Source organism: Xyrauchen texanus, chromosome 43 (assembly GCF_025860055.1).
Source record: "Xyrauchen texanus isolate HMW12.3.18 chromosome 43, RBS_HiC_50CHRs, whole genome shotgun sequence".
NCBI lineage: Eukaryota > Metazoa > Chordata > Actinopteri > Cypriniformes > Catostomidae > Xyrauchen > Xyrauchen texanus.
Window position 1 is genome coordinate 11787928 of NC_068318.1, and position 26417 is coordinate 11814344.

At 36.4% G+C, this 26417-nt stretch overlaps 2 protein-coding genes across 2 annotated transcripts; both read right to left on the reverse strand.

Moving 5' to 3' along the window:
* Window positions 1-1564: 1564 nt before the first annotated feature.
* Window positions 1565-13382, reverse strand: LOC127635694 (sodium/glucose cotransporter 1-like). The gene is made up of 15 exons (XM_052115907.1): window positions 13148-13382; window positions 11941-12012; window positions 10795-10899; window positions 10476-10535; window positions 10221-10325; window positions 9685-9790; window positions 7580-7660; window positions 7125-7336; window positions 5767-5902; window positions 5321-5428; window positions 5071-5221; window positions 4747-4915; window positions 4153-4368; window positions 3205-3310; window positions 1565-2650 (listed from the first exon to the last, which is right to left on the reverse strand). Exons 1-15 carry the CDS (start codon window positions 13280-13282, stop codon window positions 2436-2438), a joined length of 1977 nt encoding a protein of 658 aa, XP_051971867.1. The 5' UTR covers window positions 13283-13382; the 3' UTR covers window positions 1565-2435.
* A 6182-nt stretch (window positions 13383-19564) lies between these two features.
* LOC127635989 (14-3-3 protein gamma-like) lies at window positions 19565-25500 on the reverse strand. Its single transcript, XM_052116331.1, has 2 exons — window positions 25100-25500; window positions 19565-23923 (listed from the first exon to the last, which is right to left on the reverse strand). Exons 1-2 carry the CDS (start codon window positions 25184-25186, stop codon window positions 23270-23272), a joined length of 741 nt encoding a protein of 246 aa, XP_051972291.1. The 5' UTR covers window positions 25187-25500; the 3' UTR covers window positions 19565-23269.
* Window positions 25501-26417: the final 917 nt, after the last annotated feature.

Here is a 26417-nt window from a genome sequence, read left to right on the forward strand (position 1 = left end):
ATTTAAAGATATAAGCAAATATGTTTTGGCCGTAGCCTATAATGACTAATTAGCTTGTCTCCTGTGAGTGCAATTTTCAAACTTGACAAAATTAGAGAACACTCTGAGGTAACATAAGTTTAATTCAAGTTTTTTTATTTAAGTTTTAAATCTCATGAAATGTAGTACATCATTTACGAGTTGGCTATTTCGTTTGGTCTCACACAATGTTGCTCGCATAAACTCGTATGACTTCATCACATGCAAATTTCCGGATGTCTAATGTGGAAGTAAGCGTGAGTTCTGCGCACAAAGCATTAAAGACATACTTATTAATATTATGCCCTTACCCAAACCCCTTACCTAAACTTAACCAATCAGTTGAGTGGGTAAACATGCTAGGAAGCTGTTGTGTTAGACAGAAACAAGTAATTGTCACATATTAGATGGAATCGATGTCTAACGACGTCAATTGACTGTAGTGAAAGTCATAGGAATTCAAATGAGTGCAGTCGCACGATATCATACGAATTAGCGAAATTTAAAAAAGTCCTACGAATCCTGATGATTTCGCCATGAGAGTGTGTTTTACTCACTTTTGATGTTAGGGGGCGCTATAACTTAAGACAATCCTATTTTTGCAACTGTGCTCAAAGCAGGTGAAATGTCATACCAAAATAGCTGTCAATAGCATCCACATGATCTTTTCTGTCAAATTTGTTTGCTTTGGTCATCTCGACATGTGTGCTTGGCCCCCGACAATAGATGCTATATTATAATTATTATTGTTTTTTGTTTTTTTTTTGCATTGGGGGTATGGCCTCATGTTGGGGTTTCATTTTGTGATAACTTGACTAGCTGACCACATAAATACATGTCTGCTTATTAAATAAATATATATATGGCCATGAAATATTAATTTAATAAAAGTTTAAATTATGTGGTAATAAAAAAGAAACAAGAGAGACATCAAGCTAGCACAGCTAAGTAGAAAAAGGGTTGCCTGGGACAACTGTCAATTATGCTGTTTACACAAAAACATGCGATTGATTGGTCAGAATTAAGTATTCCAGAGAGCTATATAATGACATGCATTACTGAAATGGCAAACAATTTGTAAAGCTAGTAGCCTAGAAATTGTACTCAATTTGTTCAAAATCTGTGAATTAATCAACCAAATGAATGTCTCCATTTTCAGCTTCAGGGAAATCCATCATTGAATCACACCAATGGATCACTCATTGCTTCTTGAGTGGCTGTAGAATGAGGAAACTATGACATTCCTGGACTTTGATTTCAGATGTATTGATAGAATCTTTATGCAAAATCAAATATTAACTTTGCTATGGTCGGACCTTTTGTAAGAGTTCTGATCTTCTCACCTGAGATTTCAGTGGTGAAAATGATTTTGCTTCTAGCTTGTAGGCCTTATATGTGCAAATCTTCTAAACACATAAAGACAAGTGTTGCAAAGTAGATAATACATTCATTTATTTTATTACAATAAGGCAGAAACCATAAAATTAACATTATATTACAGGAAATATATTGAATATATATACCAAAGCAGAGATATGAATATTATTAAATAATATCCCTCCATGTCCCAGCAAAAAATAAAAATAAAATAAAATAAAATAAAATATATATATATATATATATATATATATATATATATATATATATTTCTACTTACAACAAAGTAAAAAATAATTTAGTGAACTCTCAAAATTGTAAGACCAAAATATAAAAGGAAAGACAAAAACACTTATTTTGGGAGTTTGGTTAGTAAGAGAAAGAAAATGGATTTTAAAATGTCCTATCATGTGAGCTCCTAGAGCCTTTGCTTTCATCATACTGCATTAGAACAATTTGCAGAAAACAAACAAAAAAGTGGCAAAGAACTCAGTAATATTAGTTGAACCTATTACTCTTCTGTATGTATTTTGAAGTAAACGATATGATGACAAACGTGAGGTTTTGGATGGGTAAATGTTGTTTGATGTACACGAAAACTTGCAGGTATGTGTAAAATTAGCTACTGTAGCAGATTAAAAGGTATGTGACATGACTACTGTACAAGAAAACACCAAAAACATCATTTGTATGAATTGTTAGTTTTGTCATTGGCTTTAAAATGAAATTCTAGGTGCTAAAGGTGCTAAAAACAATGTATATTATCTACGTAAATGTACAACAACAATATATTTTATTGCGCTTTCAGCCAGTAAATCTAATCGGGCAGCAATAAGGAATTATATGTTTGTTGAGGATGTTATAAGGAAGTATTAAGTGTTTGAAGAGGAACACTTAAAATCAGGCTAATCATATTTGGCTTTATGATAATGAGAAGGTAACTGTTAAATCCAGAGAATAGGTTGAATAGTTGTTATCCTTTACAGTATCCGCTGTTACAAATACTTTCAAACACATTTAGCAAATATCTAGAACATTTTTTAACTGAAGAAACCATGGAAAAAGACACAGACAGCAAGGAGGATGATAGCATTAGCGTTAACCACATTTCTCCACAGCGGTTTCTCAGATGTGTCAGTAAGCTTCATCTTCATCTCTGCCTCCTGCTCTTTAGTCAGTTTAGGGGCACTGCCCTGATCAAAGCCACAGAACCAGTTGTAGGCCTTCCTACAGAAACTTGCTTCTTTACGATTTTCTGTGGGGTCAAGAGACAATCAGAAACAGTTGTTATCAGTTGTTAAACGCTAATATTCTACATGCACAATGTAATTTGCTTCATTAAAACGTGCCTGGATCAAAATACTTTGATGTTGTAAGGACAACTAATCATAGCAATATAATCAGAGGGCAATGATTGGTCGATAGGATTGTTGATCCAGGAATATGTCCTGCTTGCATAAATTATTTTAATTTAAATAACTTGGTCATGTCTGGATGTTAACTCTTTTATTATCATTATCATATAAGTATTGGTAAGTAAAATGTAGATGAAAATTTTTGTTTGTTTAGTCACTGAAACTTAAATTGCCGGACTTTGCGAGGGTACCGTCGCAGTCATGTTTTATATGATCCTTAAATGATTCGTAAGTAATCATTTTAAGTAAATTTTGTATTAAATATAAGAAATTTTTGTACGTTTCAGTGTCAATTTATGTTGACTATCTAGAAACAACCATGTCTTGCCATGATACACATGAGGTGGGTTTACAGTGTGTCGTTGTGTTGTGTCATGTCAATATGTAGATATACCTTCTATTTCCATACTGTTGGAATCTTGATCTTCAGTCCAGTCATCTTCCTCTAGATCTATCCTCTCTTCAGTGTTGTTCCGTAAACTCCAGCAAAGCCTGTAAAGCTGTAAAAAAACAAGGGGCCAGAGAATGAACGGCCACATGAGGATCATGATAAAGAAACTGCTTTTTCACAGATATACTGTAGAAATACTAAAATGACACAGTTAAACTACAGTGCAACTGTTGTCGTTCTGAACAGAATGAAATGTGGTATTAGATGGCCATTTAAGGAATATTCTGGATCACAAGTGCACTGGTTTAAATATTCCTGGAACGCATTAATGTAAACAGATTTGGAGGGGCTCGAGCACAAGACTGGGCTTGAGCTCTGAACTTACGTTTGGAACTTCATTTAAATACGGGAAGCCTATGGGGCAAATGTTCACTTGCCAAAGTACAAGTCAAAGAACATATTTCAAATCAGCAGTAAAATCTGACAAAAATTGTCTCATAAATTGCGCTTCTTTAAAACTTATTTTTGTGCATCCGACATTTGGGTGTTCCAATTTTTCCCATTCATTTTAATACAAGTGCTCCGTCTTGAGCTAAGTAGTCTCTGTTTCAAACTGAGCTGACATCATTTTATGTGGTAACTGACTGCATGCTACAGATTCTGTGGATAGCTTTAACCTGGAATATTCCTTTAAGTGATATATAATCAAAATTTTAAGTGTATTTTGAAGTGTATTACTTTTAGTGACACCCAATGGAAATGGGGTTTTCAAACAGTTGTCCAAAACACACACACACATTCATGTGCAGTTTTTTTAAATGTGTAAAAAAAATAATTATGTATTTATGTAAATAAATGGAGGCTTGATTAAGGACACAAAATAAGAATACAATGTACCATACTAGTCACAGAGGCACTAAGTATACATTTTTTGTTGAAAAAAGAGCTTACATGTTTGTCGTCAATGGGTTTGGTCATGAGGGAGATGGCCACTATCAGTATACAGGACAAGCTGAAGAGGATGAGGGCAAAATAAAGGTAGTGCACGCCACAGATGATCGTAGGACAGTTACTGGGTGCCACACAGCTGCCCGTGCCATACGCAAACTCAGTTATCATACGTGCCAGACCCACCAACAGACCAATACACAACCCGTAGAAAGCACCCTGTCAGGGAAGATTAATATGTATCAAAAGCCAGAAAAATAAGCACCAAAATGCCCACATTAAGGCATATTCTTGGAAGACAATCAAGTATAAAATGTGTACAGTATATAAAAAAATACCATGGTAGATGTCCAAAAAAACTGTGCTATTACTGGATAAAACTAAATGAAACTGGGTCATATTTCATCCCAAATATGTGACCTGGACATGTTATTGACAAGTTTTATGAGATTCAACCAACCATGACACATGTCCAAAAACAATGGAATTTATGTTTTTGTTTTTCTGTTAGTGAAATATAAAACCTAAACATATACTGTATGACTGATAAAATGAATTGGGAGAAAATACAGAAAAAACCTGCAATGTGAGACTCACTGGTTCATTGATTCGCTTGCAGAAAATGGCGAGGGTGAAGACAGCAGCGATGGGTGGAGCCAGATAACTGGTAATAGACTGTATGTAGTCAAAGAGCTGCCCGCTCTGAGCTGACTGTACGATGGGAATCCAAGCGATACTCACACCGATAAGAAACAGCATAAACACCCTACACACATAAATAGGACCATCATCTCTTCAAATTCAAACTTTGAAGACAGACAGTACAAATTGTCTTTCTATTTCTTGCTTTAGTCAGTCCTGATAGATGGGGGGGTGAAGACCAGTCCTGTACACAAGACAAACAGATGAATGCAAACACACCTGCCAGCGATCATGAGCTCCTTTTCCTTAGCCTTGGGACGGATCTTGGTGTAGATGTCCATGGTGAAGAGTGTGCTGGCACTATTAAAGATGGAGGTAAGTGAGCTCATCAGAGAGGCCAGCATGACGGACAACATCAATCCTCTGAGACCTTCGTACACACATACACAAAGAGCAATTTAGACTCATATGACAAACCAAACCCTTCAATCAAAATTCAAAATAGAGAAAGAAACATCATATTATTTACCGTTTGGCATCAGGTCCACCACCAGTTTGGGATAAGCAATATTAGTGCAGCCCACACTGGTTCCACAGTAGTAGTTACACTCATCTGGATCCACACACGCAATCTCATCTTACATAAATGGAAACACAACCATTAGCCTCAGATGGAAGTCATGCTGCACACAAAAATGGCAAGTCATCGCTAATATTACCAATTCAATTATGACTGGCTTCTTCACAACTTCCAGGAGTCAGGGTTTGCAGGTTTATGCCGAATGTCAAGGGTCTGGCTACATGCAACTACCTAAACATTAAACTTGCCGTATATCACTCAACCAAGATTCTGTCAAGATATTTGCAGACTACGCCACTACTGAGACATGTACAAAATGGTTAGTCACTACACTGCCATTAGTTTTTGCAGACCTACTGTACATTCCCAGCAAGCACAGTGGCAGTGTTTCTCACCTGTGTAGAGCACTCTGCTGATCATGCCAGGGAAAACCATGAGGAACATAGGCAGAAGTTTGAGATAACCACAGAGGATGCAACCAGCTTTCACATGAGACAAGTTCTTGGCAGACAGGCAACGCTGCACAATCACCTAAAACAAGATGGAGTCTTCAAGTCAACAAGGTACATCAGGAACTGTGCTAAACTATTTGATGGCTTATTGGAGACGTGGGCTGGTGGGTAGCACACAGTCTCAACATCTGTAAACATCCATCTTTTGTCTGTTAGCAGCTGTAAATGATCTACAACACTGACAATGTTAATGGACTTTACAAACCATTTACTAAACACTTCTCAAAGAGAACTGCTGCAACTTGCAAACATCTTAAAAACAAAAATCAATGTGGTTATGTAGTTAGCGTATAACCATTTTTTGCTAATGTGACCAAATCACTCAACTAAAATCACACACAATTTCCAAATTAGGATGGCCAGACATGGGAACCTGAAACAGACAGGGCTAAGTGTTGACTCTTGCTCATCGGCTGTTAAACTAACTTAGCAAGTGCGCGAGAGTGTCTGTCCCCTTTTTGGCTATTTGTGTATCTTATCTTATTTAGCTGGGACTAATCTGGGGTCTAACTAAAAGGCCTGTCTAAGTGTATAGGTCTCTCACTTGGACTAAAAAAGAAGCCCACTGTTAATCCTGAGAAACCCAAGATAAAAGTGTAGTTTGTGGTCTTAAAGTGGACACGATGTCTGTCAATGTATACTTTATGTGGGTTGAAAGATATGTCAGCGGTTGAAAGACATGTCAGTGATGTCTGCATTTTAGCCCATGTGGTTGAAAGAACTCGTTTTTCTCAAACATGTGACCAAAAATTGCCAAAAAAGGAATAGTTCACCCAAAAATGTAAATTAAGTAATCATTATACACATCCTTATGTTGTTAAAAATTTATATCACTCTCTTTTGTAGAATACAAAAGAAGCTATATATAATATTTACACTGAATGGGAAGTGTTAAGCACTAAAAAACACCATGAACACACATAAAAGTAGTCCATATGACTTATGTGCTATATTCCAAGTCTTCTGAGGGCATATGATAGCGTTATGTGAGGATAGCGTTATGTCACTGAAATGTAAGTAATGTTTATTTTCATTGTATGGATAAGAGCAGCATGTAAATTCTGCCTATCCTTTCCTTTTGTGTTCTACAAAAGGATGAACTTTTCCATTAATTACATACTGTATACACAGAGCAAAAAAATTAATATATATATATATATATATATATATATATATATATATATATATATAAAATAAAAGGTCAAAGTCATGATCATATCTACATGTAGATGTATTAGTACCTGGTCAGTGCACCAGTACCAAGCGGCCTGGATAGTCAGACCAAAAATGAGTCCGGGCCAGGGCAGATCACCAGAGATGGGGTCTCTAAAAATGTGAAAGGCGTCTGCACGAGGAGTGTAGCACTTTTCACTGATGTTTACACCCACCACTGATGGGATCGCATTCATGTAACGCACCTTGAAGTTCTCATAGCCTCCAACCTCAGTGAACGCTGTCAAATTAAATAGTACAACAAAAAAAAAAGAGTGAAACTGCTTGTTGAACCTGTGGATGTTTAAGTAATGTTTTTATTCAAAGCACCTTAAGGGATGACCAGACCAAGCTACCTGTTACCAGCCCTGAGAGCTTTAGCCATTACGCTACAAACGTTCTGAAGAGGAACTGTTTTCTGTAACATGCAAAGATGGGAAATTGTGAACCTGACAACTCATGCAAGTAAAGTGAACAGACTTACCAAATCCCATGAGAATAAAGGATCCCACAACCATGATGATGGTCTGCAAAGTGTCTGTGTAGATGACTGCAGCTAGTCCACCTGAAGACAAATAATGTTCCATCAACATTTGAATGTTACGATTGTTTTTAGGTATTTTCATGATCTTTAATTTATTTATTTTTAAATCTCATTTTTGAAACAAATATCACTGCATAATGTGTTATGTTTCACATGGTATTTTTCTTTATGTTCTATTTAATACTGTAAACAACGGCTCTATACAGGATATACCGTGCAGTATGCAGTTCGTACTGAGCTAGTATTCCATTCCAACATATAGTACAGTATGCACAGCCTGAAATATATATTTTTTATAGTTTCCATTCCATCCAGATTTTGATGTTAATTGTGCTAGATATCGTATTATAACCATCATTGTTAATGGCCTCTAGCTGCTATAGCTATGAACTGCAGTTTTGACCATAAGAGGACTCTCGGTGTAAACATTTACAGCAGGCTGGATCATTTCTGATGTCTGTCCCCTAAGAACAAACCAGCACTAAACAATAAACTGAGATAAACCCATTACACAACTGACCACGTGGCCGATGAAAGTTTAATGTCACAAATTCAATGCATTATAGCTCGCCTTCTACAGGCTTATCTTGTATTGTCAAAATGGGCAATTACCCATGACGCATACACATCACCCTATAAGCATCTCACCTCATTCACCACAATCCCATTGGTGGCCCTACATCCTTGTGAAAAACAAAGGCTGGACTTTACTCTCTGTTGTAGTTTAAGCTTCAGAGTGCATTTAAAAAATCAATTTAACACCCCTGAACTTATTTAATCCCACGTAGAAACCTCTGTAAGGTATTCTAGATAAGGAAGGCAGGGGACCTAGGTATAATAAGGTACCTCTGGAACCATGAGCTCACTGGTCCACAGAGGTCCCCTTCCATTTGTTTTGGGACTGCTGTGTCTGCAGTGGCCCCCTTCCAGTTGTTGAGAGGGGGTGGGGGGTTCATAGAACTGCTGTGCATTGAACAAGCACTACACGGATGTCTTTAATGGTTGTGCACTGTCACCATGTCAACAACTGCATTTCGCGCTGAAAGTGTTTAAATGAGCTCCTCCCGTGAATGTGGATTGGGGAAAATGGGCCCCATGGCCACGATCTGGGTCCCATGGGAGTTGTAGGCCCTGGGCTCCAGCCCGTATAAGCCCGTGCATTAAGGCGCCCTTTCTTCAACTACAGGGTGCCCCCCCCAAAAAACGAGGCAACTATGTTTGATTGCTCTTATTTTAAAAATGCATGAAAGCGTTTGCACGATTTTTGGAGTACTTCTACGAATTTTTGTAAACAAGAAAATGACGTCACTGTGACGTCACCTTGAGCAACAACTTGCTACAAATAAATAAATAAATGATTAAGTAAATCGTTTTGCCCCACAAAATGGGGTCACATGGCAAAAGAGAAGCACCTACATTTACTGCCACTGAAAACGTATTTAAACAATTTACTTATTCACAGTGACATCATTTTGTTGTTTACAAGAAGTCGTAGAAGTATGCCAAAAATCATGCAAATACCTTTTTGCATTTTTAAGATATGAGCAAACAAATATAGTGGCCCGTTTTTGGGGGGCCACCCTGTAGAGGTAGTGTACTAACTGTCTGTACATACTTGACTGAAATGTTTTTCTTGTTCTTAAAATTTTATTTATTATTCCTATACTTCCATTTGTGTTATTTAGTAGTTTTGATGACTTTACTATTATTCTAAAATGTGGAAAATAATTATAATAATAATGAATAGGTGTGTCCAAATATTTCACTGGTAGTGTTCAAGTTTTGGGTAAGTTACCCAAAAATGTAATCTACTACAAATGACTTATTACTTGTAATCATGTTATTTTGCTGATTACATCATTTTCAATCACATTACTAATTACTTTACTTGTAAATTACTTTCTATATACAAAATATAATTACTTAATTGTATCTTTTGATTTTTGATTGTATCTTTTGGAAGAAAAAATTGGTGGACATTTTCTAAACAGCTTTTCAGAGAATCAACAACACAGTATACAGAATTTACTCAGTGATCAACCAACCTGTTATTGTATATAGAGCTGTAATCATCAGCAAAATGATCACAGCCAGGTAAATGTTAAGTCCCAAAGCCTGGTTGATAAAAATGGCTCCTGCAAACATGTCCGCCTAAGATGAAAAGGAAGAACATGTGGGTGGCGTTCTGGAATTGTTTGGGCTGTTTGTTTCAAAACAGGCTCCTTATATTGACTTCTAAAGCAAATTTAGTTTGACTTGACATGGCAATAAAAGCATTTCCATGTGGACATAACCGTCAAATCAGACCACTACTATCAGACTACAATCTATGGTTAGTTATGATGATGTAAACAATATCAACAATCTAAATATTGAGGACTGGATATAAAGTAGAATACTGAGCTGTTGTACAAGTACAGATTTTCCAAACCATTACTGTTAATGGACAGATAAGATATGGCAAAAAAAAACCATACACGTACACAACCTTCATATCAGAACCTTGAGAAGGAGGAGTATTTAAGTATTACCATTTGATCCCAGTGCTTTTTACATAGTGACATAGAGATACCAGACTCACAGAGATTTTGGTGAAGACATAGAGAAAGAGCGACAGCACAGACAGGTAGATACGGATGCGCTGCCCTCCAAAGCGTTTCTTCAGGTACTCTGGCATGGTCACAACCTGCAGATTACATAAATAAAGGACCATAAAAAATGTTATCATAGAGATAAAGTGGTCCCACTCACTAATGTTGTATAAGTAAGCAATAATGGGAAGTTCTTTTTTGTTGTTGTTGCAATGCCTAATGCAGGAGAAGAAATGAAAGCATACCCCGGCCTTTATGTAAATGGGCACAAAGAGCCATCCCAGAATGATCACCACAACAAGAGCCTGTGTTAAAAAAAATGGAAAAGTATTTATTTAGATATATATGTTTCTAGTTAAACTGGCATTCGGTTATAAAAAAGCAATATCAGCCAATATCTAGTAGTAATAGTTACTATTAGTTAATAGTCACTTACATGCAAAATGCTTTTGATATAGAATATTATTTCTCTTTGTAATCACTCATAGTCATGAATATGAAGCTTAAAAATACAATCATGCAACAATATCATAAGTATTTGTCATTTTTAGATTTTTAACATACATTCCATTCAAACCCTCCAATTGCAATACCAGCGGCTGCTCCAGTTCCTGCTATTCCCACGAAATGCCCACTTCCAATGTTACTCGCAAAGAGAGAAGCACCAATCTGGAAAATAGAGTAAGGCCTAGTTGAGATATGCCTCATAATAGTTTGTACTGTATATACTGTATGTGCAGATGGATGGAAATACAGTATACAGTACAGTAGATTGATATGTACTGTATAAATATAATCTAAGTGATCTGTTACTTGTTTTCATAGTTGAATGGTTGCAACAAGACATTAGGATAGCACTGAGTGAGCTGTTCTATGCCAACACATGTAAAATGTCTTGCTTCAGAATATATTAACTCTGTCTACTGTTTGACTATATCTGGCAATACAATCACCATAATGATAAGCTATGAAAACTGCTTCTACTGCATAATCTGAGGTGTATTTCAAACAATAATGATTGGAACAATGAACTTTGTAATAAAAATGTCAAAAAGAGATAATTTTGATGACGAACTTGAATCATAGCATGACATGACAAATTCAGCTCAATAAAAACTGCTTTCTCTCCCAAGCATGATCAGACAGATAAAGAGTTTCAGTGCATTAAGATCAAATTAATTGTGTATTGCATCTGACATCACAACGTTATGGCACCATAAAAGATTTTGTTCACCCTGTCATGAGATGAGGGTGGCCATGAAAAACATGGACTAGTGCAATGAAGGTCTAGTTAGGAACATTATCGTGTCGTATCAGGTCGTGGTATTGATAAATACATAATCTGCCCCAACTTTTATGGCCATTTCAGTCTTGCATAGCAGATTACAACAGGGTAATATTGTTGATGGGATTTCTTAAAACTGTAAACTTAGCACATTAACTGATCTCTCTCTCTCTCTCTCTCTCTCTCTCTCTCTCTCTCTCTCTCTCTCTCTCATATATATATATATGTATATCTATCTATATATATGTGTGTGTGTGTGTGTGTGTGTGTGTGTGTGTGTGTGTGTGTGTGTGTGTGTGTGTGTGTGAATTATCATACAGTCCAATTTTTGCATTGGATGTCTATACAAAGTTTTAAACTCAAAATAGCTTCTTTTGTTTCTTTTTTTTTTTAAGGTTTAAAACTTGGTCAAGTGTTCTCCTTACCGGCCACCACACCATACTCCTACCAGCCAGGAAAAATCCCCCTACAGTGGATCGATTGGTCCTCACCATTGCCTTTGGAAAGAAAGAGGCACACCCATTGAATTCTGCGTACATTGTTGCAGATCCTTCATTGACAGATTGTTGACTGATTATTACACAGATTGCTTCACTTTTTACTTCATATTTGGCATCATAACTGCAGGATCAGAGAGTGTTTTTTCAAAGCACAATGTAGGGGAGACTGGGGCTATTTGTCACATGAGGAAGTCATCTATGTCTCTATGGCTATATCTAAATAACTATCAAGTTTTAAGTAAAAAGTCCAAATGTTTTCTTTAGTAGTGTTTATCTATATGTTTGAATAATTTTTGTAATTTTCTTATAGAATATTACATTATTAGATTTTAAAGTGTGTACACACATATATTGCATAAACAGTGAAGGTAGATTTTACTTGAAAGGTTAAACCGTGTTCAGTTTTTGTAAATGTCTCATTTTATTTGTTGTAATTTTATGCAATTTATGAATTACAATTTCTGTTGACCAAAACAATAGTTATATTTCTTGTATACCTTTTACATGCACTGTTTACATTTTGTGCTTCATAAGTGTTTTTCTCTTTAAATGTTGCTGAAAAGCCCATAATAGGCAATTTAATGTGAGGTTGCTACTGTGACAATTTACCCCATAATGTGTGACAACATGCCCCAATAGTGGGTCACTAAAGGTCAAGGATGTGTTAAATTAACTGCATTTTTACCCCTGTATTTTATTTATTTTTATTTTTTTACTTTTTGTGCAATAGAGAAAATGTTCAATATAGCTTTCCGTAGCAAAGACTAGGTATGGGCCTGTACAGAAACGTACCTACAGTACATTGAGAAAGTTGATTTGAGTTTTATCCATTCATATAATTTACTTATATCTCTGTAAAGCCAAGTAAAATATATATTTTTCATAGGAATAATTATTTTCAAAAACAACATTTCCTAAGACACATTGCTGAAGGATACATTTAACTTTGAAATAAACATCTGTTTGCATTGCTATTTAGCTTTTTCTCCCCATGAAATCAGTCACATTGTCCACATTCGGATTCTTAAGGCTTATCTCACATAGCCATTGTCCATTTATATGTTGATGCATGGTTAACAATTCGCAAAATGTCAAATGTTTTACCAGTGGATAGAATAGAATGGTCACTTACCCATACTCCCACAGCCAGAACCACCAGAAAATAAATAACAATCACGGAGATGTCCGCTGCATTGTTAATAACTGTGGTGACATTCTTTCTATTATCATTTCGGACATAGGCGAATCCAAAATAATCTGCACCCATTTTGACAGTGTTTCAGGAGGGCTAGTGGACCACTACACTTCGTCCCTCTCTGACACGAGTCTGATGGTAAAGACACCTGGCACACTTACATACACCTGCAGGAGTCTCTCTGTGTGTGCATGCGTACACATTCACCTGTATATATGTGTGTGCGTGTGGGGATGGGTGTGACCTCAGAGTTAATTATAAAAGTGTGTTTGTGCCTTAGAGCTGTCAAAAATCTACGACTGAGTGCTGATTGTGGGCAAGGGAGTCATTAATGATCAACTTAGCAGGAAGTGGAAGTGTGAGATTCAGTTCTATGTAAAACTTAAGAACACAATTTACAAAGCTGCATCACCTGCATCAACTGTGTTAAGTAAGGGTCCTTGACTGCAATATTTGGTGTGCAGATTTGTGCATTATACTGTAACATGGTCATGAGGACACCCTGAGGTGCTGCGTGGCATTGCAGGTAGACGGCTGCAGAAAGATTAGACCTCTATCACAGGATTTTGCAGAGGAAGATTTAGGGTGACTAAAGCAGGGGGTCAAGGTTTGGATGCCTAGCATGGCCCATTTAGACCCTGCTGGTAGATGCTTGCTATAACTACATCATCTAGGGCCAAAAAGCATCTTTCACCATTGACGTCCATTCAAAAGTAGCCATGTATTCTGACAAAATAACATTTTAATTAAATATAGGGTACAATGGGCAAGTTTGATTTCTCATAGTAAGTTTATTTCTGTCAATTTCTGTATAGAAGAAACACACAGTTCATTGCACAGTCCTTCAAATCTACTGCCTGTTGTAGGCTTTTCAGCTAAATTTCAAATGTAAACAAATAGAAAGCACAAATTTAACCATGAAACTGCAAAAAAGGCAAAAGATTATATATAAAAAAGCAAAATATCAACGTATCAAACCATTGTTATTGGCCAACAAATATTGTAATTGATAAAAGCTCTACTTTTGTGACATTTAAAACATGTGACAACATGCCCCGACCTGACATTTTTAAAATTATGTTGTCCTGAGAACTCAGTTCAAACTTTCCGTTAAAACCTACCTTTATTTTATAGTTAACGATAGCCTAACTGCATGCCAGTGTGGTTTTATTGTGTTCACTTGTTTACCAAACTAAAATGATGATGCCATGATGGTGGATATAATTCACAAACAATATTCAAATTTAAGAGGTTTGAACTAGGTGTTTGAAACTAACACAAAACCTGTGCAAACCTGTACATAAACACATTTATGTAATTGGACTTCTGACTCAAAACCCCCTAGTTACTGAGAAAAAAGCCACTGTGAAAACCTACCAACGTGACAACCAAAACTCCCCTTTGAGCATTTTGCCACTTAAATAAGGGACAACAGATATCCTGTATGGGACGTATTAATTTCAGCCAAAATACTGGACATCCTGGCTAATACAAGACAGTTGACAACCCTATTCTTACTAGAGAAACACTGAAAACTCTAATAGGATGACTTAGTTCAACTGAGGGAACACGTTAACTCGTGGCGTCACCAGAACTTGTATGATTGAGGTCACTTTATATGTTGTTCATTTAGAATTAAATGAACTATTTAAGTCGATGCAAGTAGACTTAACTCAAATTTGCTATTTAAATATTGTTTTTCAACTTAATATTAGTTGAATTGACTCCAATTTAAATCACAGCTCAAATAAAGCAATCTATAACTGATTCTAGATTAATCATTAATCCTTAAATAGACGTATTTCTTCACATACCCTGTACATCTGTTGCATAACAAGAACATAGAGTTACCGGTGTCCATCTTGAATAAAGGGGACACAGATCACCCTAACGGTGACGTCACACAAAACAACTATTTGCAAAATAGCAACATAAATAATACTACAAAAGAGCTAAATAATAGCTAGAGTATTTAGCCAAGAAACTTTGGCCAAGAAAACATTAAATAGTTCAAGTGCAAGGGATTATGGGTATTCCCCAAAACCTACATTTTCTACTCAATCGTTATTAACACTTAAAATCTGAAGACTAGGAACATATATATATTTGAGTTATGAGTCACAAAACTTGACATTTCAAGTAATGCTTAATTAAGACTACTTGATTTTTCCTTTAATGACAACATTTGGGTTTACAATGAATCCCTGACAGATATGAATGTATAAAGGCATATGTTTTGTTTGTTGAAAGAGCTGGGTCAGTATGAGATGAAGGCACAACTGGACCTTTCTCTCTGAAACTGGTCAATGGGCGCATACGCAGCATTGCAGCAAAATGACACGTTTCTCAACTTCTGGTCGCATGATGGAGCATCTCTTTCATGAACCTTTTCCTCTACGTCTTTCCTTGCAAGGCACCATGCCTATTAAAATCAATGGATTCGTACCATTGTGTGAGTTTACAGTAAATTATTGGCTAGTTGCATGACTTTCACAGTATATTTTACAGTAGTATTTCTACAATTTATTACAATGAAAATACAACTGTACACTGTGACTCTTGAGGAAACAGGGCCATGAAATTACTAAAATGTATAATGGAGTGAATGGTGACTTCAAATGAAACACAATTATCCCACAATGCAGTGTGATATTGTTATTTATTTATTTTTTTTACAGTCATTTGTTGTGTTATAACAGAAAATGGAGCAGACTGCATTAATTTTACAGTAAAATTCAGTATATTATTGTAAGAAATTTATGTAAAAAATTGTTTTACATTGCGCCCTTAGCCATGAGATGCTCTATGGGGGAAATGATGCATCAATTATTCTTAACTTAAGAGTTACTAATGGCTATAACAGAGCATTGGTCACCAAGATTGTCTAATCTAAACCCTGTGCTTGGGTGAGAGAATTAAAATCTTGAATTTCAACCACTATCTTTTAGTTAATGCAATAAACCACATTCCCCAGAAACCCTCACCTGCCACAACAGCCATGTAACAAATGGATCAATCATTAACCAAAGATTACTTGAACAAATTCAGGGACGTTATTATTCTCATAATATCACTATTTACATTTTGTTTGAGCATCAAACCCCATCGCATGTGACCTAATTCGTTTTAAAAATCTAACCATAAAGATTTGATGTGGATTACCTATGAAGATGCATAGATTTCAGTTCAAATCACGTTAATTTGGCATAATGTGTGGTGTGACAGAGGTGTCTGTGAGTAGTCAATATCAATTCCTGTTCAAATCTCCTGATTTTCCCAATAGTCATATCTGAAGAGTTATACCTCATCAAGGCCAATAACTTTTTATCTTTAAGATGTAAAAAAATCTGTAGTCATAAACTCTGACCTTCTGAACCCAAATGCCAAGACGATAAAAGAAAATGTCCTTCAGATTTTATCCATTGTGCTTTAACTACACTATTATAAATCGATCATAACATGTAACGGCTGCATGTCGGTGCAATCGCTATTTATGGTGTGGGTTATAAACATATTCAAAGGCATCAGTTAATGATAACGTAAATAAAACTTCAACGTGCCAAGTCAATAAGAAATCAAAATTGACTCCATGTACTTTATAATACACGTTCCTGGTCCTATTTTGGTTCATTCTTCAGCGCATGTTATTCCAAAGAAAAATAATGTTTGTCTTTGTAATCTGTCATTAAAGTGTAACACGTGCAACTTCTGAAACAACTTTACTTTTCAGCTGACACCACCTAGGCTATGCAGGCTACTAGATAATGTCAACCAATAGCCAAATACTGTATATTTTCAGCAGGGGACTTGTCCTCCACAATCAGATGCAAACTGGCTCCATTCCAGTATGGCATGCCAACTTTTCAATAGCCCATGAATTCTCAATAGAAAAAGATAAAATTACACTATTATAAATAAAGGACTCCATGTAACTGATGCACATTGGTGTAATTACTATTTAGCATGTGTGTTATAGATATATGAAAAGGCATCAATGCTAAAATCTTTTACATAATGAAAGGGCAGGACTGCATGGCCAAAGGGCTTGTGACTTATTGAGCTCACAAGAAATTGTACACCAATTATGCGTTATACGTGTGTGGTTATATAAACACATTAAACTGCTTTCCTGTAATGGTGTATAAACTGCTTAAGAATAAATCGATCGACACAGGTAGATTTTTGCCCATTACCTTGATTCCATGTTGCATGTAAATACCTTTACCAGTGTTCCTACAAGCTTATACAATGTACGCAATTGTACGCATACCTCTTCACAATATGATGTCAAAAGCAGAGAATAATGTGATTGTTTGGGGACTTATCAGTATATTGGTGTTCATGTAAACGGGCTCACTCAGTATTCTAATGCTAACATAAATGAACACTGAATTGCTCAAAGTCAACATGAAATCAAAATTGACACTGTTCACTTTATACTATGTCCTTAATACACCTTCCTGGTCTTTTAATCCACCACTTTACATTTTTGTCTCATGTTAACTTTATGACCGCAGTTTTCTTTCCTGTGTTCACGTATTTCCTAGCTTGTCAGGGAGATGGGCTTGTCACCTTTCTTAAAATAGCCTATAGGCTGAAGTTAAGTCACAGCCATGAACCCTGATTTGCTACTTTCTAAACGGTTGCAGCTGGTACACACTTAAAAACATTGTAGTCAGGTAGGTGACATTACTTAAATCGTTTTGATTTCAAAATGTTTAAGTTATAAACTCGATATTTATGTGTTTAGCCAACCAAAATAGGGCAAAATGATCTGAATGCATAATTGTATTTAAATGTTTGTTTTTAATAACTTCAACCATTTATTCCAATTGAGTTGGTCCAACTTAATTATAAAGTTGGTTGCCAAGTGTAGCCAACAGAAAAGAAAAATACCTGATTGTATTATTGTGGGCTATTTAAATGTATAGTAGAACATCCCTACAACCAGCCATTAAAATGAGTTGGATTAGTCCAAGTTCAATAGAGCAACACCTGAAGATGTGTCAAACTTTCATGGGGTGACATGCAAACCTGTGGATCTTGCTTCAATATATTTTGAAGAGAAGATAACAACTCTGTCAGGATATACAGGATATAAATAGTTTATAAATAACTGCCTTGATGTCCAGTTAGCAGCCATACATTATATATATGAAAGATAAAAATGTGCAAACAACCTGCTTGTTTGTACTGGAAAAAGTACTGTAAAGAAGCCTAGGACCTTTTGAATTGGATACCATTAATCCAACTGCACCTGCTCCTGAATATATTACACAGACTTACATAACATAAATTGCCATAAATGTAGTACTTTTTTGTTTGATGAATTACAACTTATCCATGAGTGAATTTTTCAAATCAGCTACAGGTCTTTTCTGCAATTTTTTTAAACTGAATGCAATTTGAGCTAATCTGCTGACATGATCTGCCAGCTCTTAACTGCAACGGAGAGCCATTACTGGAATTCAAGCTCAGCACTACTTCAGTCGATTTGTTGAGTTTACCCATTTCATTTCCTGTACACCTATATCGAAGGAATCTTTTTATTTTTTTTACAAATACAAAAAGTAAAAGGGAATACATGATCATTATCCAGTTTTTGCCTAGTTTTTCAAATGACTTTTTTGGCTTGTGTACTGGATTGTCTGTCAGTTTGCATTCTGACTCTTAAGAGATCTGCCAATTTCTGGGAAGTTTTAATTTTTTTTTCAAGTCAACAATTGTACAAGTAGGCCTATATTATTTTGGACATTAAAGTATAATTTGATTTGTTTACCTCTTTCACTGTCTCCTTATTTTATGTTCATGACATATTGTGGAAACTAAACGGATAAATAATGTCAGTCTTGAAGTTCGACCGGTTCACCCCAAAAACAATGAGACCGTTAACATTCACACTATGCTGATAACTCTCAAAAATCATGTTATTTCAAAAAATCTGACAAAGTAAAAAAAAGAAAAGAAAAAAGTGCACAACACTTGCTCATTAACATACTGTGGATACTGTATTAATTTTGGAATTACTCAACAATATATCATATCAGAAAATACATTTAATTATGTATTCAAAATATGTATTCTTTATATATTTATTTACATCGGCATTAATATTTCTGTTTGTTTAACTTAACATGGCAACCTTTCCTAAAGATTAGTTAGGTGAATTTAATTCTAAAAGATGAGTCATATTTACATAAATGTACTTGAACATTAACATATCTGTTGGTTTTACTTAACATGGTAAACTTTAGTTAGATAAACTTAAATCTTACATTTGAAACACCAATTCATTGACTTGAAATTTAATTTTGATGTTTGATTTACTTTACTGAAAATAAAATATGTAACAATAACTTAATATAAATAAGTGTTAAAAATAAAGATGCTCAGAGCACTTAAAATTATTTCATGTTGAATTCACACACAAAAAAGGAAGAAAAAATGCATTCAGATAGTTGCTTCGATTTGTATATATAATTATTTTTATAGTGGAATTCCTATTAAAGAACTACCCATGATCCAGATGTTCCAATAATAAGAGTATCACCACAATAAAGCCACAGCGAAAGTCAGTCTTCCTTCACTCCCAAACTACTTACTTTTCATAAGTATTTGTATATTTCTGAATGTTGCAGGATACTTTAGATATATGGTTGCTATAATTATTATCAACTAATTTAAACAAATAGTAGTTAGATTTTTTTTACATAATTTATCATTTGATTACGCCATTGGAACATCCCATTGCAATGGGAATGTAGTTTATTTCCTCACAGAAGACATTAATACCCATCCTTGTACCTTTGTCTTTTTGTCCGATTTTCAAATATTATTTTGCTTAAAATCAGGCTTGTAATCTTTGATTCACCTGGGAGCTGGTTGCTTTGATTAATGACTTAAACTTGTTTTATGAAGGATTTTATAAAATCTCTATGGAACAAAAATTTGAAAAATACTTCCAGAACTAGGATGGCTGAAAAAGAGGGTGGACATTGTTGCACTTTATAAGGAGGAGGAATATTTTTGTTTAGAAAGCATTTGATTGGACAACATTTTGTGTAGTGCAAGATGAGTCATCAATATTTCTTGGTTAGTTTTCAAGGATGAGTGTTCATTTTAAATGTGTATACCTGTTAATGGTAAAATTGCTGCATCATCCATACAATGAAAGTGAATGGTGACTGAGACTGAACATTCTGCCTAATATCTCCCTTTGAACATAAAATCATACAGGTTTGGAACAACATGAGGGTACGTAAAGGATGACAGAACTTTTTTTTAATATTTTTTTTTAGGTGACTACCCCTTTAAAAAAAATTATTTCATTATTGTCATGTTGCATGTGAAAGTTTATAAAACAGACAATGAGAATCTGAAAAACCATAAGAAAGTGCCAGAGATAGACTGCATATTGAGAGTTCCAATGGTATGCAATGTCTTTAATGTCATTACCTTGCATATGTAATCCTAATCAAAAGACTCTTGAATCACTGCATCTCGTAACAGAGTGCCGCCCACATTTTAGATGACAACGTACTGTTCTGAGATCAGCAGATATACACAATTCACAGTGGTAGCAAGGTGTACAAGGTAAGCTTCATGGGGGATTGACAGACAAACACATCTAAGCAGTGATGGAGGTATAGATCAAGGACAAGTGAAGAATAACAATGTAACTGGTAGTAAAATGTAACATCAGCACTGTACTGTGCCACGTACTGAAGACCTCATCCTGCAATAAGCGTTACAGAGTTTCTACAAAGATCGAGTCCTTACAAGCACGTATTAAGTAAATTATCAGCAACTCATCAAGGGGAGGAGGAAGAGAACAGCATATGGAAAAAGAGTGGAAGAAAGGAAAACAAAGAAAGAGACAAACAAAAAGAAATAGCCTACAGAAAGAGAGAGCTAACAAGTAGGATTTGGGAATCGAGAACCATTGTTTAAAAAAAACAATGTAACCTGATGATTTTCATGATGCTCGGTTCCGCTGATGATTCTGGAACATCAGAATGCTTCCAAAAGACACCTTAAAATAAAAAGCTTTCAAATTAAAAAAAAAAATAAAATACAAAAAAACATTTTTGAATGGCCAACAGGCTATTTACCATTGCTACTTACTAGTTGGTTGCAGTTGGAATTAGGGGGAGGTGCATTCTCATTCTAGAGAGTACTCAATTGGACAAAAATCTGTGTAATGCAACAGGAGTCATCAAAATTTCCACTCTGCCTCACAGAACATAAAGTCTGTAAAATTGAAATATATGAATATCTGCTAAAAGTTCATCTAGAGAACATTTAAGAGTACATACAATGGTGGCCAAAAGTTTGGAATAATGTCCAGATTTTGCGGTTTCGGAAGGGATGGAATTGGTATTTAATTCACCAAAGTGGCATTCAACTGATCACAAAGTATAGTTGGGACATTACTGATGAATAAAACAGCACCATCACTATTTGAAAAAAGTTATTTTTGATCAAATCTAGACAGGCCCCATTTCCAGCAGTCATCACTACAACACCTTATCCTTGAGTAATCATGCTAAATTGTTAATTTGGTTCAAGAAAATCACTTGCCATTATATCAAACACTGCTGAAAGTTATTTGGTTCATTAAATGAAGCTTATTAGCAATATTAGGACAAAAATGGCAAAAAAGAAACAGCTTTCTCTAGAAACGCATCAGTCAATCATTGTTTTGAGGAATAAAGGCTATACAATGCTTGAAATTGCCAAAAAACTAAAGATTTCATACAAAGGTGTACACTACAGTCTTCAAAGACAAAGGACAACTGGCTCTAACAAGGACAGAAAGAGATGTGGAAGTCCAGATGTACAACTAAACAAGAGGATAAGTACATCAGAGTCTCAAGTTTGAGAAATAGAACCCTCACATGTCCTCAGCTGACAGCTTCATTTAATTCTACCCACTCAACACCAGTTTCATGTTCAACAGTAAAGAGAAGACTCAGGGGTGCAGGACTTATGGGAAGAATTGCAAAGAAAAAGCCACTTTTGAAACAGAAAATCTAAAAGAAAAGTTTAGAGTGGGCAAAGAAACACAGACATTGGACAACAGATAATTGGAAAAGAGTGTTATGGATCTTAACCCCTATTGAGCTTTTGTGGGATCAGCTAGACTATAAGGTGTGTGAGAAGGGCCCGACAAGACAGCCACATCTATGGGACGTGCTACAGCAAGCGTGGAATGAAATGTCACCTGAGTATCTGGACAAACTAACAGCTAGAATAACAAGGATCTGCAAAGCTGTCATTGCTTCACGTGGAGGATTTTTTGATGAGAACTCTTTGAAATAGTTGAAGAAGTTCTGAACATTGTTTTCAAATTGTAATAGTAATTTTTCACATTATTAATGTCCCGACTATGTGATCAGTTGAATGCCACTCTGGTGAATAGAATTACAAATTTCTTTCCATAACAGCAAAATCTGTACATTATTCCAGTCTTTTTGCCAACAGTGTATCCGTAGATCACTAGCATATATGTAGATTGCCTCAAAGCTAACAAACATTGATTAAAATACAAAAAACTCTTAATTTTCCATGGAATGTATTTATGAGATGTAACAAGGCAAGCCACTAGATGGAATACATGCAAATGGTTAGTATACCCAATATAACACTTTTTTTTTTTTTTTTGCAAGAACTGTCTTTCACTTCTTTGTTAACAAACATTTGTTACCAAACAGTTCCAACCATTCTTTCATCCTCAAAATTACTTAAACAATCGTAAATGGAATCGTTAAGGAACCATAATCATTAAGTGGATTTGGAACCAGAATAGTGAATTGGAATCAATACCAGAATCATTAAATTCCTTAAGTTTCCATCTCCACTAACAAGGGTCTACAGTGCAGCCCTGAGGAACCAAAAAGGAGCATCTAGGTGTTACAAAGAGACAAGAAGGATTCAATAGAGAAGAAAGAAAGACAAAAGGATTGGAAAGAGAGAAATAATATATTGCATTAAAGACATTGTAGGAGGGACAGACGGGTGCTACTACAGCTAGAAGTGAGAGCAGACAGAGCAGATCTCTCAATTATTGGCATCCCCTCCTTCGCTGTCTTGCTGGTCACTGGTCCACAGGGTGAGGTTGTCCCGCAGGAGCTGCATAATAAGCGTGGAGTCCTTATAGGAGTCCTCGTTCAGATTGTCCAGGTGGACGATGGCATCATCGAAAGCCTCCTTGGCGAGCTGGCAGGCCTGCTCGGGTACGTTTTGGATCTCGTAGTAGAAGACAGAGAAGTTGAGCGCCAGGCCCAAGCGTATGGGATGGGTTGCCGGCATTGCCTTGCTAATATCGAAAGCCTCCTTGTAGGCCCCTTCAGACGATTTGACGGCAGAGGCTCTCTTTTCGCCAGAGGCCACCTCGGCCAAGTAACGGAAGTAGTCGCCCTTCATCTTCAAGTAGAAGACCTTGCTCTCTACCTGAGTCTCATCACAGTTCTTGATGAGGTACTGGTCCAGCAGGGTGAGAACGTCCTGGGACACTGACTCCAACTCCTTCTCGATGGTCTCTCGGTAGACGTGCACCAGTTCCAGCTTCTTCTCGTTGCCATCTGCTGCCGTCTTCTGCTCTATGCTGGATAATACACGCCAAGATGACCGTCGGGCACCCACCACATTCTTGTAGGCTACCGAGAGCAGATTGCGGTCTTCATTGGACAATGGCTCGTTTAGCTCTGTTACCTGATGGTACAGAAAGCAAGGGAGATGTTGGGTCAAAACAGGCATTTAAAACAACCTTGTATGCAATATAAGGATGGATTAACCTAACCGATATGATGGGCCGCAACCACAATTGACATTGAGGAGGGCATGTCCTCTCCAATATTCAAATTAGCATTGGCCTATTATGAATTTAATGCTTGGCCATAGATTATATAGATTATAAGTCTATACTCTTTTTTTTGTTTTGTTTAAAGAACAAGTTTACTGTAAGAACAGGAACATTTATGATAGTATGTGCTGCCAGTACCCATATTAGTTGTGGGCCGATATGTGCTCAGTTGAATTTAGTAATTATCTGTTACATCACATTTTACTCTAAGTATTGCCACTGGCCACTAAAAAAATCCATATTGATTGAGCACTAACCGGTATAGCCACCAATCCTAAATCCTACATGCATTGTCAAAAAAAGAAGCTAGACGACACTAGATACGGCAATGTCAAAGAGGCATACTCTACAAATGACCATATCTAATGAAACGACAAATTAAAAAAATATTGACAAAAGCCATTGTGTCCTGATTGATCCACCGTGACTGACTGACTTCCTTTGTGCTGGGATGTCAAATCAGACAGCTGATGCTGACCTGTTGGGTTACATATTTCGCTTCACATTAGAACAATAAAACATCGGCTGTCAAGCCTATTTAAGTTTTATTTCACCATGTAGCACAGTTTATTACTTGAAATTGAGCTCATTTGTTGTTTTATTTATTGTGTTGTTTTCTCAGGAACAGATGCACAATAGATGAGGGTGTCTCTTAGCGCCGCCTATGTTCTTCCACTGTAACGACTGATGTGCACGATATTAAAACGAAACCTACAATTTAGGAGCTTTCAATGCTGTCATCAGTCCTTTTAGCTACTGAATATTTATTATCACATATCATAATTAGTTAGTGCACATTTGTCTGTTTCCTTCGTTTAACAAAACATATTTAATATAAACCAGAGAGATCCTCTCCATGACAAAGACGAGAGCTTCTGTAAATGCATAGAGTAGAATTCCACCTTGATTTCAACATTGCTTTATGAATTTGTCCAACAAACAAAAACATCAATATACATTTATTTTGTGATAGGCTCCTTTAGGATTAATGTTGCCTTAATGCATGCATGTTAAAAATGACCCACCAGCTTCATCGCAGAGGCCATGTCATCGTAGCGCTCCGCCTGCTCCGCCAGACGGGCTCTTTGGATCAGTTGTTCCCTGTCAGCCATCCTCTATGGTCGGGTTCAATCGCGCCGCGGTTCGGTCGTTTCTCAGCAGAACACACTGGCTGCGTTTGAGAGAGCGCGATCCAGTCAGCACACACAAGTGCGAGCAGAATCTGGAGCAGCCGCGCACGTGAGGGTAGAACGGTGAGCCAAGGTTTGGAGGTGCAGATTTATATTTTTTGTTTATCTATAAATTTTTGTAAAGATTGAATTCCCCTCCCAGTCCTGTCTTCTACAAGTTTCGGTCGAATCTTTTTTTCTGATCTCCCTTTTGGCAGGCGGCTTGTGGGGTACTGCTGCTGCAAGCGTCCTGTCAATCCCAGTGAACGGGGCGGGGGGGGTTGAATAGAGAGGGGGGGTGCGCGCGCGCTCTCGAGCTATTTCAGGATGACGTCACTTTCTAAAAATAGCCGCGTGCCCTAAAGGCGCGCACCTGCGCACTGAGGTTTGCTGCATTGTTCATTGCAGCGGAGCAACGGGCACGCGCGCGATAAGAAACTATTCCGCACTCAAATGAAGCAATGTTTCTGTGTCCAAAGGTTGGTGAAAGGATAATGAGATGCATGAACATGTTCTGTCGGGTTATATCTTAACAACAATGGTCAAAACACATAGACTGTGTATGGACAGATGCGTGTTTTCAATGAGAACAAAGGTCAAGCTTTATCCATTCACTGGCTGGTAGTGTGTGACAGCTGAAGTGATGCATTTACTGCATTATAACATTGGGGCTTTAATGACCTGACCTTGTGGATAACGTAAAGAAAAAAATCTGTTCTTTAGGATTGGTGTGATGGGTTTTATTATTATTATTTTCATAATACATTTGATGCCCTTGTTTAATTCCTGCAATATCCTTAGGTGCACAAATAAAGTGCACAGATTATTTTTTTTGCAGCTGACATATTAATGTTACCATGACATATCCTTGACCATCACCCCCCTTAACCCTTGATCAGTGCTATACTAAATGTATAATCCTAGGGATGTTTAAATCATCTAAATTTTCACCTAAAAGCATGATGCCAGTAATCATTGTCAATTATTTAAATGTAGTAAAGTGTTAAAAAGGGCTGAAAGTACTACACTCTTTTTAGATGCAGAAAACATCAAAGTATCTAAAATATTTCATAAACAAACATGCAAGGTGTGGTGGATGTATAGAATCTTTTTGTGATGGATATTGCAATTCTGCGGAAATCTGCGTGTGCAGATTTTGTGTGAATGGCCCAAT